The 16,845-nt window shown below is 41.7% G+C and overlaps 1 protein-coding gene across 1 annotated transcript in view; it reads left to right on the top strand.

The window, feature by feature from the left end:
• The first annotated feature begins 304 nt into the window (after positions 1 to 304).
• The window catches only part of SUSD5 (sushi domain containing 5), a 50,049-nt gene continuing 33,508 nt past the window's right edge, over positions 305 to 16,845 (top strand). Inside the window, exons 1-3 of the mRNA XM_079113987.1 lie at positions 305 to 673; positions 7,422 to 7,599; positions 11,710 to 11,828. Of these exons, the coding sequence (XP_078970113.1) occupies positions 562 to 673; positions 7,422 to 7,599; positions 11,710 to 11,828 (409 nt within the window). The 5' untranslated portion in view covers positions 305 to 561. The remainder of the gene's footprint in view (positions 674 to 7,421; positions 7,600 to 11,709; positions 11,829 to 16,845) is intronic.

Here is a 16,845-nt window from a genome sequence, read left to right on the forward strand (position 1 = left end):
GTTCCTGTTCTATAAGAGGACACCAAGTCAAGCCTTTCCTCTTGGAGAGTCAAGAAGTGGATAGCAGATTTAACCACCCATTTTTTCACGGTCCTCACAGAGGGACTCGGTCTGTCACCTTGCGTCGCCCTCTGGTCTGGGTACCCCAGACAGGCGCGGGTAGAGAAGTCTTGCTGCGGACTCTGTTCTCCCCGCCTCCCCGCGCCCTCACCCTCCGCCCGCCGTCGCCCTCACTGCGCGCGGTCGGGCGCAGCCCCTTTTGGCACTGAGGCTTCCAGGTGCCCAGCGCGAGGGCGGAGCCGGGTTACAGCCGCCTCCGCGGCGCCACGAAGAAGACCACCGGGAGTTCGACAGCCCCAGCGCTGCCGCTCAGGCTCCAACGTCCCAAACCTCCACCGGTTCACCGCACTCCTCCTCTCGGCGCTCCGGGCGCGAAGCGGGCGACTTGCTAGCAAAGCAAAGCGCGCAGCGCCAAGTGGCGCGCGCTGGGCAGTGGCCCGGGCAACCCCGATCGCAGCTGGAGCCCTCAGCCAAGCCCGTCAGCCAACCGGCAACAGGACCATGACTGCCGAGGGACCCAGCTCGCGTGTGGCCCCGCACCGCCGCCTGCCTGCGCTCTGGGCGGCAGCGCTGCTCCTGCTGGGTGTGCCGCGCCTCTCTGTGCGGGCAGATGGTGAGTGTTCTGGAGGCGACAGGGCCCGGGGTGGAGCGTGGGGTCCAGGAGGGGAAGGCAGAGCGCACGGGAGCTGCTCCTTTGGAATGGCAGGGCAAGCAACAAGCCCAGGAGGCGAGTGGCAGTCCTGCGACCCAGCATCCCTCTCTCGGCCCACCGAGTCTCCGCGCGCCTGAGCGCCCAGCATCAGCCTGGGTTCTTGGACGCGCCCTCTTTTCGCTGAGGGCGCGCACCGGGAAGAGCCCCTGCTTTGGTCCCGCGGTCCCGCCGCTAGCTTTCCGAAGGTCTAAGTCAAGAGTCTTTAGAATGAAATCACGTCTAGGGTGCCCTAGAACCCCTCTGCTGGGATAACTTTTCCACCATCTCTCAATTTCTCAATGGTTGTTAAATGTGTTCGACGACAGGACGGTTGGTTAGATAACACCCTCGGATTACTCGGGCTTGGACCAGGACGATCTAAAAGAAGTGTGGAATTCACGAGGCGAAGAGAAGAGGACGGGTAGAGAGAATAGCTGTAGCTCCTGCAAAGGCTCCGAGTGGCAGGAAAAGTGGGACAGATGATAAAAACAATGGGACTGGAGCCAAAAATGCAAGGGGGGGATGAGACATGAAATAGAGAGATAGGCAGCGCCAGATTGTGGAAGATTGTTTTGAGAATTGACCCACTTCGATTTTTGAACCTGAATTCAGCTTTTAATATATTCTTTAAATCAGCAGGTTCGGGGGCCTGTATCAATTCCAAAAGCTAATTCAGCTGTGTTTTGATGTTGGCACAAGACCCCCTGAACTTAACGCAGGAGGATCTAAAGGAAGCAAGCTTAAAAACCAGCAGTTCTCACATCCATGAGGGTTTCTAATAAGTCAGGCATAGGACGACTCAGATGGATAGGAAACCCCTCAGCGGTTGCAGGATGCTTTGTGTATTTTAAAATAATATTCTTAACTAGCACCATAATGGACAAAACTAGACAACACTGGCAAAAAAATAAAAAAAATGTGGTGATTAAGGAGAAGGGAAAACCAAGGAAAAATAATAAATACTGCAGTTATTATCTTAGATTTTTACTGCTCCTCGTTGTTAAGTGCTGGGTGAAAGTGCTCTTTCTAATTAAAGATGAATGTCTTATTTCTCCCTGTCCTCAGAGTTAGAGATGAATGATTGTTAACTTTTACAACTGTCAGTGATCACTGTTAATTTTTTTTAAATTGAGAGGCAAGTCACATGAAATTTACCGTTTTAAAATGTACAACTCAGTGGTTTGTAAGTATAATCGTCATATTGTGCAAACCATGCTTGTACATCTAACTCTGGAATATTTCCATCACTCCCAAATGAAATTCCATAGTTACTAAGAGCCAGTCCATGAGTAATTCTTTAGAATTTTTGGCCTAACGTAGAGTTATAAAAAATAAGTTGATTTTAAGGAATGCAAGTTGAATGAATTGGAGCTAGTATTTACTTTTGAACAATGTATACTTTTGTGCCAATTTAAATTCCTTTTAAAGAAATGTCCATGAGGTTTTTAGTCGTTTGCCCCATCATGACTTCTTAAGTAGAATACCATGTGAATACTGATCAATATTTTGTGCCTATCTGTCTTGATGTGGGTCACAGAAAATTGAAGGCAAAAATGTCATTGAAGAAAGGGAGAGGACAACACTCCAGCACACGTCTTCTTGTTACTTGCCAAAAATGCTTCCTTTACCCCTTTCTCCCTTTTCTTCTCTCCATTTCTCCAATGAAGAATTATAAATCCACTTCCTTTCAAGAAATTCCATTTGCTGAGCTCCACCTTTTATAATGGAGTCATTGAAGAATTATAAGCTACATTATGAAAGGATTCTTTACTCAATGTATGTTTAGCTACCACCACTTCCCACATTTAGTTATTTATGTGCTACATGTTGGCAGGAGGAAGGAAAAATGCTCAGCTAATCTGTGATGCATTACAGATATATAACAAGATCAATGTGGACAGAAATTATTTCTAAAAAAGAGATCAGTAAGAAAAAATCAAATGAAAATATTTATTTTATACTTGACTAATTTGATAAGCATCTCATACATAAAGGAGACCTACTACTGGACTTTTGAATACTTTCAAAATAGAAAAAATCTTCATGTTAGTTAAATGCAAATGAAATGTTTGGGTAACGATTATAGGGGAAGATTGACTCAAAAGGTACTTATTGAGTATCTACTATATACAAGGCACTGTCCTTGCCGATGAAGATAGAATGATGAAGAGAAAAAGGTACTTTCTAGAAGGGAGTTTAAAAATCCAGTTGGGAAAAGGAAAAAGAAAAAAGTGGAGGATTTCATAAAAATAGAAGGTAGACCAGTACAGGAGGGGACCAAAGGAGAGGAAGGAAAGAAAGAATAAAGGAGGTACTGGGGAATGAAACTGACCAAATCATATTGTTTGCGTGTAGGAACCTATAATAACAAATCCCATTCTTATGTATAATTATCATGCACCTACAAAAATTTTATTTTAAAAATCCAGTGGAAGAGAGAATCATTAAGTAATTCTATGAATGAAACATGAAGTTGCAGTTTTAGAAATTGATAATATTAAAGGACAGAAGGTGCTCTGAGAGCATAATCTGGGAGATTTTGACTTGATGCAGGAGAACCTGAAAGATGAGTAAGAATTAACTAAGCAAGAGAAGGCAAAGAAAGAGTTTGCTGAAGAGAATGGTGTTGAAAGAACCCGTGAGTGGTAGGGAAAATGGGGCAAGGGACACAGGGGCTGGAGCCAAGAGTCCACGGAAAAGTGATTTGAGATGGTGCTAGAGAAATTGGTAGGGTCAAGGTAATTTGGAGCCTCATAGGAGAAGAAGTTTTGGAATGGTTTCAGAAAGTAGAGTGACTGATCAGATTTGCATTTTGGAAAGATTCCAGGAACTGTGATGTAGGGAGGGTGGATGTGGGGCATTCTTGGATGTAGAAAGGCAATATCAGATATTTCAGTTGTCCAGAGGAAAGATAGAAGAAGCAAACGGAATAGACCTGGACTGAAGAGAAAAATGAGCCATTTCTGTAAGGATGGTCTTTGAAACCACATGTGGATGGGAACCCTAAGCGAAATTTTACAGTGAGAAGAGAAGACTTAAAAGTGAGCCTGGAGCAAGGGCAATAGGTTTAGGATTATTAAATCTGTCACCAAACATAGTTCAATAATTTTCATTTTTTGTCAGGTGTTGGTATTAGGGTTATGATGGTTCCTAAATAAATTGGAAAGTTGTTTTCTGTTTCCTGAAAGCGTTTCTATAAAGTGAAACTTTTTTTGTTTTGTCTTATTTGTTTGCCTGCTTTGGTAGCGAAGTCATTTGTGTGTGGACAATTAAAATTGAATGAAATTAATTTCATAGTGAATTCATAATTTCATAATGAATTTAATTTCTTTAGTAGATAAAGGAATATTAAGATTTTAAAATTCGCTTGTGTCCATTTTTCTTTTTTTTTTTTTAAGAAAAATTCCCATTCCATCTAAATTGTCAAATGTGCTAGCGTATATAACACAACAGTCTGTAATTAGCATTTCAGTGCCCTTGGGATCTGTAGTAATGTTCCCTTTCATTCTTTGTATTGGTAATTTGTATTTTCTCTTTTTATCTCGTAACCTTTTATAAGGGATTTATCAGTTTTATTCTTAAAAAAAAAAAACTCCACTTTTGGCTTTGTTAATTTTCTCTATTCTTTTTTTTTTTCATTGATTTGACTATTTATTATTTCCTTCTTTGCACTTCTTTAGAAGCTTTGATTTTTGTGTTCTTTTTCAGAATTTTACAGATTAAATCTTAGATCATTAATATTTCAACTATACTTTTTTTGTAATAAGAGCCTTGAGGCTATAAATTTCCCTTAAATCTAGTTTCTCCATGAGGTTTTGTCCTGTGAGTTAAAATGTTTTATCTCAATTGTGGTTGATTCTTTGAGCACATGGCTCATTTGGAAATATATTTTGAAATTTCCATGCACAAGGGAATTTCCCTAGGTATTATTTTGTCATTGAGAGGTAATATAACACAGCAATTTAAGATCACTGACAGGGGCTGGGGTTGTGGCTCAGTGGTAGAGCACTTGCCTGGTATGTGTGAGGCCTTGGATTTGGTCCTCAGTACCACATATAAATAAATAAATAATAAATAAAATAAAGGTCCATCTACAACTAAAAAAATTTTTTTTTAAAAATCACTGATAGGGAGTCAAACTACCTGGTTTTGTATCTCAGCTGTGTGATCTAGGACAAGAATTAAGACTAAGCCTTAACTATAAAATGGGGCTAATAATAACACCTATATCATAGAGTTGTTATAAGGATTAATATAATGAATATTCATAAAGCATTTATTCAACATTAGGCCCATAGTAAACATTATATAGATATTTGAAAAATAAATGATTTTAGCTAAGATTTTTTGTGTGTGTGATTAAAAAGCATGCTTTGTATGATTTTAGTCTTTTAAGTTTTGTTTGTTTGTTTAGTTTGGTTTGGGGTATTTTTTGGCAGTCCTGGGGACTGAACCCAGGGGTGCTCTACCACTAAGCTATATTCCCAGTCCTTTCTGCTTTTCATACAGAGTCTTAGTGCAGGCCATATAGCCCATCTCACAGAGTGCCTACCTCCCATGCGGGAGGCACGGGTTTGAGTCCCCTGCACTCTGAGATTGTGGAAATAACAAACAAACAAAACCAACCTTCATACAGGGTCTTGCTAAGTTGCAGAAGCTAGTCTTAAACTTGGGATCCTCCTGCCTCAACCTCCCAAGTAGCTGGGATTCTTACAGGCATGAGCTGCCAAGCCATACCTCAAGATTTCTTTTAGATTTTAAATAATTTGATCAATTTTACAGATGTTCTGCATGTGCCTAAAACAGATGTATATTCTGTAATTTGGTGTGCAGTTAAGTGTCTTATTCTAATAAGATCAATATATTATGAAAATTCTGTTGACAGATGGGAGTAAAGGGTTTCATTCTGTTTTGTTCTTTCCTGCCTTTACTTTAAACCTGATCAGGCCACCCAAGGCATTGCTTTATCCCTCTAGGAGGCGCCTGGGGACCACAATGTTCCCTTCCATGCCATGGTTTTCCCACCTGAAGCTCTCTTTACCTTCAGCCTGGGCTTCCACCTTGGCCTGAATTCATGTTCTCATTCCCATGTCAGTCACACACGTAGAGGCCTGTTGCAGTCCCACGTGTCGATGGGCTGCAGGAAGCCATCATATGCTGGACACGGTCCCTGCTGTCTTGTCCAGTAGGAAAGAAGCCTAGTGTGTGCAAGCGAATTTATTGTGGCAAGGGCCTGGTAATATCCTCAGGCAAGGGACCGAGGGAAGTGAAGTAACCTGCTGTGTAGCGCATCACCAGGGCCGTGGAGGCAGAAGAAGACAGAACCGAGTCCTGAATCCATGCCTTGGGCACCGAGCGGCCTACCTCAGGGAAACCCAGGTCACTGAGCCTTGCCACATGGTTTTTATAAAACACCTTTTAAAAGAAAGATTTGAAGGGCCTATCTAGATAACAGGCCAAAGCGATTGGTTAATTTTTTTAAGAAGACAAAAGCAAGCCAGGCAAATTGATTTATTTGAGGATCATGTGTTTGGGATCTGCCTGGCAATACAGCTAGACCCCATCACACACACACACACACACACACACACACAGCAAAAGTGAATGAAAACATCAGTGTAAGATTCCTCAAAAATAAATAAATAAACAAATAGACCTCAGCATGATGATCACACCTGTAATCCAAGTTACTTGGGAGCATGAGGGAATTCAAGTTTAAGACCAGCCTGGGCAACTTAGTGAGACTATGTCTCAAAACAAAAAGTAAAAATAGAACTACTATATGATCCTGATATATCACTACTCAGTACTTACCAAAAGAAATCAGTTAGCCCACTTTAGAGATACATGCATACCTGTTTATGGTGGCATAATTCACAATAGCCAAGTGACAGAATCAGTCTAGGTGTCCATCAACAGATGAATGGGTAAAGGAAATCATATAAATATAATACACAATACAATACAGTATTATTCAGTCGTAAGGTAGAATGAAATTATGTCATTTGAGGGAAAATGGATAGAACTGGAGAACATCATGTTACAATAAGTCAGCCAGACTCAGAAGACAATATTGCATGCTTTCTCTTGTATGTTGAAGCTAGAGGTGGGAAACAACATCATAAATGTAGAAGGGAGATGATTAGTGTAGAGAAAGGGAATCAGAGAGAGGGGTGAGGGAAAAGCAAGGTGAGATATTGGGGAATGAATCTTATTGAATTACATTATATGCATGTATGGCTATGCCATAATTAAACCCACTATACTGTATAATTAATATGTACCAATAGGGCTGGGAATATAGCTCAGTTGGTAGAGTGCTTGCCTTGCAAGCACAAGGCCCTGGGTTCAATCCTCAGCACCACAAAAAAAAAAAAAAAAAAAAAAAAATATATATATATATATATATATAATATACCAATAAAAATAAAATGGGAAATGAGGCAAATAACATGAACCAGCTGAAGAATAAATAAATATCATCAGTAAGTACTAAAAAAAAAAGTAATTATTATCACCTGGTCCCAGAGATGGTGTGCAATGGGAAAACTGCATTGGGGTCTCAGTCAACTGGGAAGCTACAGTTGTGACCAGTGTCTGCTAATGAGTTTGCTGAGACTAAATTCCCACGGATCTTAGACTGCTCATGTTTGTGCTTATACCCACACAGGGAAGCTCTTTGTGCTAGAGTCTCAGAATGGTTCTCAGGGCCTGGACCTGGAGACGGCCCGGCTCTCCTGTAAGAGCAGAGGTGCTCACCTGGTGTCTGCGGAGGAGCTGCGGAGAGTGGTCCAGGATTGTACCTTCACGGTGTGCACCACAGGCTGGCTGGCCGACGGCACCCTTGGGTAAGTTGGACAGCTGGGGGAAACGCTCCTTTGCAACTCACCCTAAGTGTTCAATCAAGGCTTACATGGGGGCTCAATAATTGTTCTCTAGCCAGGTGTGGTGGTGCATTCCTATAATCTCAGAGATGTAGGAGGCTGAGGCAGGAGGATTATAAATTCGAGGCCAACAAGGGCAACATAATGAAAATAAATTAGAACAATAAATTAGATAAATTTAATACCTTAGATAATAAATAAATCAGAAAAAGTAATGGGGAGGTAGTTCAATGGTAAAGTACCCCTGGGTTTGATTCCTAGTACCCTACCGCCAAAAAAAAAAAAAAAAAAGAAAAAAGTTCTCTGGAGGCACTAGGATAGACAGAGTGCTATGGGAAGTGGCTTCCAGGATGTTCTTGTTTTGAATTCTCATATAAATTCTGGAGTGAAGTCACCGTTTTTTTCCTCCCTGACTTATTTTTGTTATTTTGAATCTTCTCTTTAAGTCACAAAACTAGTACGTTTGTTATAAAATTTTCAAATGATACATGTAGATAGAGAAGGTGTAAAGTGAATTTCTTTCTTCTTCCCCATCCTAGACGTAATGATTGTTAATTGTTTGGTATATAGTCTTAATCTCTTTTTGGTTGTAGATACTCATTACATATGTGTAGGAACTTGGGATGGATGGATGGATGGATGGATGGATGGATGGATGGAGGTTCTAAATTTTTTTGGTGTTGAGAATCAAATCCAGGGCCTTATGCATTCTAGGCAAGCTGGCCACCGATTCTTTCCTGCCACGTCCATTAAGAGATGTGCTGTATCTTCTCCCTGTGAATCAGGAACAACAGAGTATGACCTTTACCTTTACTCTTAGCACACAGCAAGAGTAACACTATGTGACTTCTAAGGTTTGGTGGGAAAAGTCCAAGCAGCTGCCACCTGATGTCCGGAGACACTTATCTTTGTAGCCTTAAGATACCGTTTAATGTCTGTGTTGAGATGTCTGTGAGGAATGCCGGGTCAAATGGAGGCATCTCATGCAGGGTCCCACCGACAGCTCCAACTGATGTCCTAGCCCATAGGCAGCATGAACTGCCAGAGATGTGAACGAAGCTCCCCAGCTGATTCTAACCCCCGAAAGTTGAGTTATCACCAACAGCTCAGACCCTAGACGTGACACTGCAGAGATAAGCCATTCCCACAGTGCCCTGACTTCCTGACCCATGGAACCCTTTAGAGAAGTTATTCTTGTGGCCAGAGAGGAGAAAACTTCCCAGAGGTGCTGATTCTGTTCTTCAGTCATACTCTGAGAAGGGAGGAGCCATTCCTCCTTCTCCTTCATGCTAGAGGGATGTGACAGAGCAAAACAGGCACCAGGAACTGCTTTGGCAGATGAAGACCCTAAAGATGTCTGACTGGCAGGTGGCCTGGAAGACACAGAGAGGCATGTGATTCACATCTTCAAATGTGCAAGTGTGAAGCAGCATTTGCCTGAGAGGACAGCAGAGGCTACATCCAAAGCTTTTCAGTGGATCTGGAACTGTGGTCCTTTCTGCCTCATATTTATATCTATAGTGCTAAATAGAGGAAATATGCCCCATGCATGCATATTTCCATAATGAAGTTAAGTAGAATGGACGAAGTTGGAAAATATCATGCTAAGTGAAATAGGCCAAGCTCAAAAAACCAAAGGCCAAATGTTTTCTCTGATAAGTGGATGATGATACATAATGAGGTGGGGGTGGTGTGGGGGAAGAGAAGAATGAAGGAACTTTGAATGGTGTAGAGGAAAATGGGGTGGGAGGGGGTGGGGGAAAGATAATAGAATGAAACAGTATTACCCTATGTAAGTGTGTGATTACATGAACGGTGTGAATCTACATTGTGTACAACCATAGAAATGAAAAGTTGTACCCCATTTGGGTACAATGAATCAAAATGCAGTCTGTAAAAATAAAAAAAATTTAATTAAAAAAAAGCCAAAAATAGAATTAGTGAACTGAAAGGTATTCCACAGTAAGATATTTAGAGTAAAAAACAGAGGGAAAAAGAATGAGAAGTGTAGAGGAAAAGGTAAAAAGCAAACAAGATGAGCATAATTTGAATTATAAAAGGAAAAATTGAAGATATGGAATAAAGATAATATAAGAATGATCTGCAACTGAAGAAAAACTTCAAGGTACAGATTCAAGAAAACCTCTGAAGTCTGAATAGGACAAATAAAAAGAAATCCATGGGTTGGATATGTAGCTCAGTGGTAGAGTTCTTGCCTTAGCATGCTTGATGCCCTGGGTTCCATCCCCAGTGCTGGAGAGAGAGAGAGAGAGAGAGAGAGAGAGAGAGAGAGAGAGAGAGAGAGAGAGACATAAAACTAGGCATATCCTGGAAAGATTGGTAAGGATCAAGTATGAAAAAAAATTATTTTAAAGAAATAAGAAAAAGAAAGATCATCTTCAAAAGAGCAATAACAAACTGACAAAGCCCACAGATGATGGATTGATTGATATCTTCAAAGTGCTGAAAGAAAATTACTGTCAACCTAGAATTCTATATCCAGTGAAATATCTTTCAATAATAACGATGAAGTAGACATTTTCAGATAGCCAAAAGACAAGATAATTCATTACACTCAACCTTCACTAAGAGAAACATTAAAGGGCGTTGATGGAATAGCTCAGTGGTAGAGCACTTGCCTAGTGTGCCAAAGCTCTGGTTTCAGTCTCCAGCACCAAAACCAAAACACCAATAAACAAGCAAACGAACAAACAAAATACTAAAGGGTGTTCTTCAGGCAGGAGGAAAATAATTGCAGGCAGAAGTCTGGAGATATGAAAAAGAATGAATGGAAGAAGTTAACATGGGCAATTAATATATAATTATACATTAATTATATATTATATAATTGAAATTGTATTGTTATATAAAGCAGTGATAATGCTATGCACTAAAAAATTATATGTAAGTAGCAATTATTTGAAGTTCACACATACATATTGATAGTACATAGTATTGCATTATACATTATGCAGTGAATAATACATATTATTGGGGAAGGGAGTAAAAGTAGTATTAAATTTCAAGAAGTTTTTTTTTTTTTTTTTTGCAGTGCTGGGGATTGAACCCAGGACCTCGTGCTTACGAGACAAGCACTCTACCAACTGAGCCATACTCCCAGCCCCCAGTATTAAATTTTAATAAGTCAAGGAAACATGGGACAAAATATAGATTATAATGGCAAGAGGCACATATTTAGAATTGAATATTATCAAAAATATATCCAGACTTGTAGAGTGTTGCTAAAGCTAAACCTAGAGGGAAATATAATGCATTAAATGCTTATGTAAGAAAATAAGAAAAGCTGAAGGTTTAGGAACTAATAATTTATCTTACTAAATTTGAAAAAAGAGCAATAAAACAAGAGAAAAAGAACAGAATTTCATGAAGTTGAAACCAAACATTGGAGGGGTGGGGGCTAAGGGAAGATTGGAGGAAAGTTGAATTGTGTAGAGGGAAATGAGGGGAGGGGAGTGGGCAGGGGTATGAAAGATGGTGGAATAAGACAGACATCATTACTCTATGTACATGTATGATTACAAGAATGGTGTGATTGTACATTGCATACAACCAGAGAAATGAAGAGTTGTACCCCATTTGTGTACAATGAATCAAAATGCATTCTGCTGTCATGTATAACTAAATAAAAGGAACAATAAAAAAGTACAAAAAATAGGTGTAAAGGGCCACATTTGTTGTATCTTATGGTAAACATGATGTACCTTCACTTGGATAGAAAAATAATACAAGTTTCAAAAAGATTGGTAGTTGATTTTTAAATACAAGTCTAGAGAAGTAAAAAAAAAAAAAAAATTGAAAAAGATCAACAATGTTTTGCCTCTGAAACTTGAATCAAGACCTATGACTTCAACACAAGTATCACCTGTCTACCTGAATGTAGACCTCTGTTTGGAGAGAATGTTTCTATATTGATGCTTTCAGCCAAAGCTCATGAATCACAAAAATCTCTGCAGATTCAGAGCTGATAGCAGAAAAGGATTGTTCTTTCCCGTTTCATTTCCCAACCCAGAGAAGTTCTCCTAATGCTGTCTGTGTCTTCTTTATCTGTTTCAGGACAACTATGTGTAGCAAAGGGAGTGGTGAACAGCAAATCATGAGAGCTGTCGATGTGAAAACTGAGAGCAACCCAGTTCCTGGTGGCATGTACAATGCCCTTTGTATTAAGGATGAAGGTCAGTGCCACCATCTTTGTAAAGGTCTTGGAGTATGTGATCTTGGCAGTTGCTGTCTCAGGTTGGGTTCTGGAGAAGAAGACCTTGAGGTATGGATTTTCTAAAGTCTTCCAAAGAAAACTTGAAATCTTCCAACGAAAAGCCAATGGGGTAGTGAAAAATTGGACAGGGAAGGGAAGATGGTAATATGGTGCAATAGGAAGCAAAGTTCACAGTAGTGGTGAGTGGGGGTAGCTTTGGCCCAGTCTCTCAGGAAATCTCTGGAGATGGTGTACGTATCCATGGTTTTCCTGTTTGGGTGAGGGAGCTGGGGTATTTATACCCCACCTGTCAGCCATTGGTGAAGGGCTGCTTCAGGAAATGTAAATTCCCAGGCTCTTCTGCTTTAATGATTTGCATAGCCGAGAGGTTCTTGTAACTTGAATGCCACCCTTCAAGAGGGGCACAGTTGCTCATCGGGAGGCCCCGTGCATAGGAATGATCCATGTCTCTATGGAATAGCAGCAGAGCCTTAGCAGCATCTGCTACAGCTGTTAATGCTCACAGCTTACTCTTCAGTCTGTCTTTATAGTGAACAGCACACTGAAAAGAAAAAAATATATATATATCATTCCCAAAAAAGGAAATTTATAGAACTTAGGAAACTGCTCTTAGGAAGGAAAATCCAGCTTCCTTTTGGAAAGTCAGCTGAGTGGTGGAGAGAAAACCATAAAGAGGTCTCCAGGGCAGTATTTCATATGCACCAAAATAAGTAGACCTTCATTATCAGAAACACGTGCCATTCAAGGAGACTATTCATGTGAATGGAGAAAAAGCCAGCTTCTTAGTCATCAGTCATGGAAATCAGCACTAGTTCTGCTTGGCTGCACACTGCACTCATGTGAGAAGTAATTTTAAAAAATTCTGATGCCTGGGTGCCAGCCCTAGAAATTCTGATGTAAATGTTCTGGGCGTTAAGGACTTTTTTGAACCACCCTTCTGATTTTAGTATACATCCTAGGTTGAGAACTACTTAAATAATGCAGGATTTCTTACACTTCTCTGATCATTAGAAATACCAGAGAAACTTGTTAAAAACACAAATCCGTAGGCTGCATCCAGATGCACCAAATCCTCATCTCCAGGGAAAAGGTCAGAGGAGTTGGTAAACGTAAGATCCACAGTGAACACTAAGGCCCCGGGAGACACTTGCCACAGGTTTATTAATGATAGGCTTCTCCTTTGGTCTGGTCTCTGACCAGGAATGTTCTTCATGTGCTGATTTTCACTGAAGAGTGTTGTGAGAGACTCTTGATCTGTCTAATCAAACAATCAAGAGATGTATCTTTGTTTTGGAAAGACACAGGAAGAACAAGTTCTGTGATTTTTTTTTTTAAACCACAAAAGTAAATTAAAATGGTTCTTTGAATCCCAAAGATAGGTAGCACATCAGATCCCTGAGGGAGACAGGAGAGAGTCAGAAGAAAAACAGGATAGTCTAGTTTCTTCTGTGATCTCAGGTGAATATGAGTCCTGTCTCTTTCCTCTAATGAATAAGAGCTATCACTTAGCTTTTGTCAGGTAACATACCACCATAAAGTGCAGTGACTTAAAATGACATATTTAGCTCACAATTTTGTGGACCGCCAACTTACACTGCTCTTATGTTAGCCTCAGCCAGCTCACTTATGAGTCTGTGGTCAGCTGCTGTTTGACAGGTAGCCTTGCTTCTAGGAGTTGGCTGGCTGTTTGCTAGGGTGAGGAGGGCCGCTGAGCCCGGGCTCCTCAGCATTGAACAGGCTAGCCTGGGGTTTCCACCACACAGGCCAGCACACAGGTTGTGTGAATGTAAGTGTGTGCCCCTTTTGCCCATAATTGTAGTGCACGAAACCAAAGATAGGAAACATCCATTCATGTCTATAGGACGTGAAGATCAAAGCCATGATAGTGACTCCAAATCTGAGTCACGGGCAAAACTATGTCTTATGCCTCCTGACGTGTTGCACTCAGAGGAGCACATGGATTCAGTGGTGTTCCTGCCAAAAAATGTATAACTTGAATCTAATCATGAGGAAACATAAACCTGACTCAAACTGAGGAGCATCCTACGCTTATAAAAAATGTTGAGAAGAAAAAGAAAACCTAGCAACTGTTCTAGATTAAAATAGAATTAAAAAAAAAAAAAACTTGTCAAGAAAATGCAATCTGTGATTCTGGGTTATATCCTGAACCAGAAAAAGATAGCTACAGTTGATGAAATTTGACTCTGAATTATGAATTAAATAATAGCATGGTATCATTGTTTAAATTTCCTAATTTGAGTGACTGTACTGAAGTTATGTAAAAAAAAAAAAAAAAGTCCTTGTTCTTAGGAAATGCACACCAAAGTTTTTAGGGGCAAAGAGCCATCATATCTACAACTTACTCTCAAATGGTTTAGAAAACAGTTATAGAGGACTGGAGATGTAGCTCAGTGGTAGAGCACTTACCTAGCTTGCCCAAGGCCATGGGTTTGATCCCCAGCACTGCAAACGAATCAAAACAGAATTATAAATACAGATGCATGTGCATACATATTCACATACATATATATATATATATACTATATGCAAGTTTGAGTATATGTGTAGATATAAAGGGTATATAGAAGTTTTTCATTCTTAGCATTTTTCCATAACTTTAAAATTAAAAATGTTTTAAATAAATCAAGTGATCTATGCAATTCTTCAACAAAAAGCTCTGAGGCATGGGGAGCCCACTTGTGAAGTGAAATTGGAGGGGGTGCTGAGGCCCAGGCACAGCACAGGCAGGTCACAGAAGCCCAGCAGCAGATGGTCTGCACGTGTCTGAGAGGCAGAATATCATGCTGGCAGTGGCTTTGGGGCTCCCCAAACCCACTCCCACGTGTGAGCCAGGCAAAAGACACTTCGGATAATGTCTGCGTAGCGGCTCTCATGATGCCTGTCCACCGGTCTGAAGACCAGCTCCATTTTAGCAGAGCAGGCACAGCATGGGGGTCCCTTGTGGTAAAGGTCCTCTAGGGCTCTGTGTCACACAGCGGTTTACCTGAGCCTACCTGGGCCTCCACCTGGTCAGGAGGGCTGCACCAAGCAGGGTTTCTAAGGGGAAGACTGACATCTTGGTCCTTCAAGGACCCGATTGGCGAGGAGGCCTTAGGTGAGCCATGGAGGAGACTGGGCATGCTTCCTGAGGTGGGACTAGGCTCTCAGGCCTTTTCTCTCCTGGGGCTCTCTAGAAGAGCAGGATGGACTCTGCAGTCACTCAGAAAGAGTTCTGTCCTCTCCCACTCTTTCCTCCTTTAAGAGGAAAACAGCTCCCCGTGCCCTCCACCCTTCTCAGTGGAGTTGTGGCTTTCCTCATCGTCATTGTTCAAAGCAATCAACAAGGGAGATCTGTCGCTGCAGAAAGGTGCAGTGTCTTGATGCCGTTGGGGTAGGTGGGGTCCAGATGAGCACGAGCCCAGGGCAACACTTCTTCAAAGGCTGCTGCTTTCTGGGTGACACTTCATGGCACTGAGCACTGTGCTGCTGCTTGCCTTCGCGAGATGAAAGAGGAGAGTTGACTCCCAGAACGTCAGACGTCTGCCTTGCGAAGAGCCCAGAAGGAACACAGGGCGGGTGCAATGCTAGGGCAGCTTCCTCCTGTGCTTCTTTATTGAAATAAAGTTCATCACCAATGGAGCCTTCTCTCATTTTCCTTCCAGTATTTTTGTTTCACTGACAGTGAATTTCCAGGCCTGTGGTGATCTCACTTAAACTAATAAGTGAAGTTATTTTTAACCAACTGGATGCTGATGAAATAAGTCACCTCCACTTGGGTTTTCTTGCTTTGCTTCTCTTGGCAGCTTGTCTGTGGGGTCCGTGGCTTGGGGTCTGGAGGCTTCCAGTTTCCTCTCACCTTCTCTGTGGCACCACCAGGCTCCATTCTGTGTGCGTCTGTGACGCCACACTAAGCCAGGGCTGGCTGCGCCCTGCTTCCCCACCAGCCGTCCTGACCTCAGATCTGTATTCCACTTCCCCGTTGTCCTTCAGAGGTGCCTGTACTTCCCTTAAAAATGAGAATGGATCATTGCCTTCCTTTATTTTTCTAACACTGGGGATTGTATCTGGGGTTGTTTTTACCACTGAGCTACATCCCCAGTCCTTTTTACTTTTTTTTTTTTTGAGACAGGGTCTCACTAAATTGCTGAGGCTGACCTCGACCTTGGGATCTTCCTTGGGATCCGAGTCACTGGGATTTCAGGTGTGCTCTTCCACCACAGCTTCCCTTCCTTTCTGTCATCAAGAAGAGAGCCAGGTGCTTACCTATCTTTGACAGTGATCAGGAATTTTTCAGAGTAGCCAATTCCCAGGTCTAACTGGAGATGACCCTGTGTCTCTGAGTTGACTTTAAGGGAATTCTCCAGCTGTGATCTTGGAACTGGAACCAGTTATCACATGGTTTAGAATAGCTGATGAAACATTTAGTTCAGGGTCTTTCGAGGAAGAGGGTTCGACTGAGCTCAGTATCACTGACCTGATGTCAATCATTTGTTTATTTAGTTGTCCAGGTCCGTGCAAAGTCCAGTGCTCACACTTGTAGGTGCTTCAGACTAATGGTAGACAGAGGACTCGTCCCCACCCTTGAGTTGGCAGTGCATCTGGATAGGTGAGAAATGAATGTGTTTCTATGACACACACACACAAAAGAAGGATCACTATGGAGATTTCCTGAGGCAGTGGCGTTTGAGATGGATCATGTAAGATTTTGTTTCATGGGGTTAATGGATAGAAAGAGCGTACAGGACATTATAGAAAGAACAGGAGAAGCCAAGGCTAGGAGTCTAAAGAGCCCACTGGCTCCAGAGAGACTAGCTGAACTTGAGCCCTTGTACTCACACTTCTGGAGAGGTACCAGGTTCAGAACCTCCCTCGGGGCTCTGGTAGCTGCTAGACAGGACTGATGTGGCTGCAGAAGGCAGCCTAAATAATCTCCATGGCAGGAACCAGTGATGTCCCCTCCCTTGCCACCCACATGC

The sequence above is a fragment of the Sciurus vulgaris genome (genome assembly GCF_902686455.1).
Source record: "Sciurus vulgaris genome assembly, chromosome: 16".
Taxonomy (NCBI): Eukaryota; Metazoa; Chordata; class Mammalia; order Rodentia; family Sciuridae; genus Sciurus; species Sciurus vulgaris.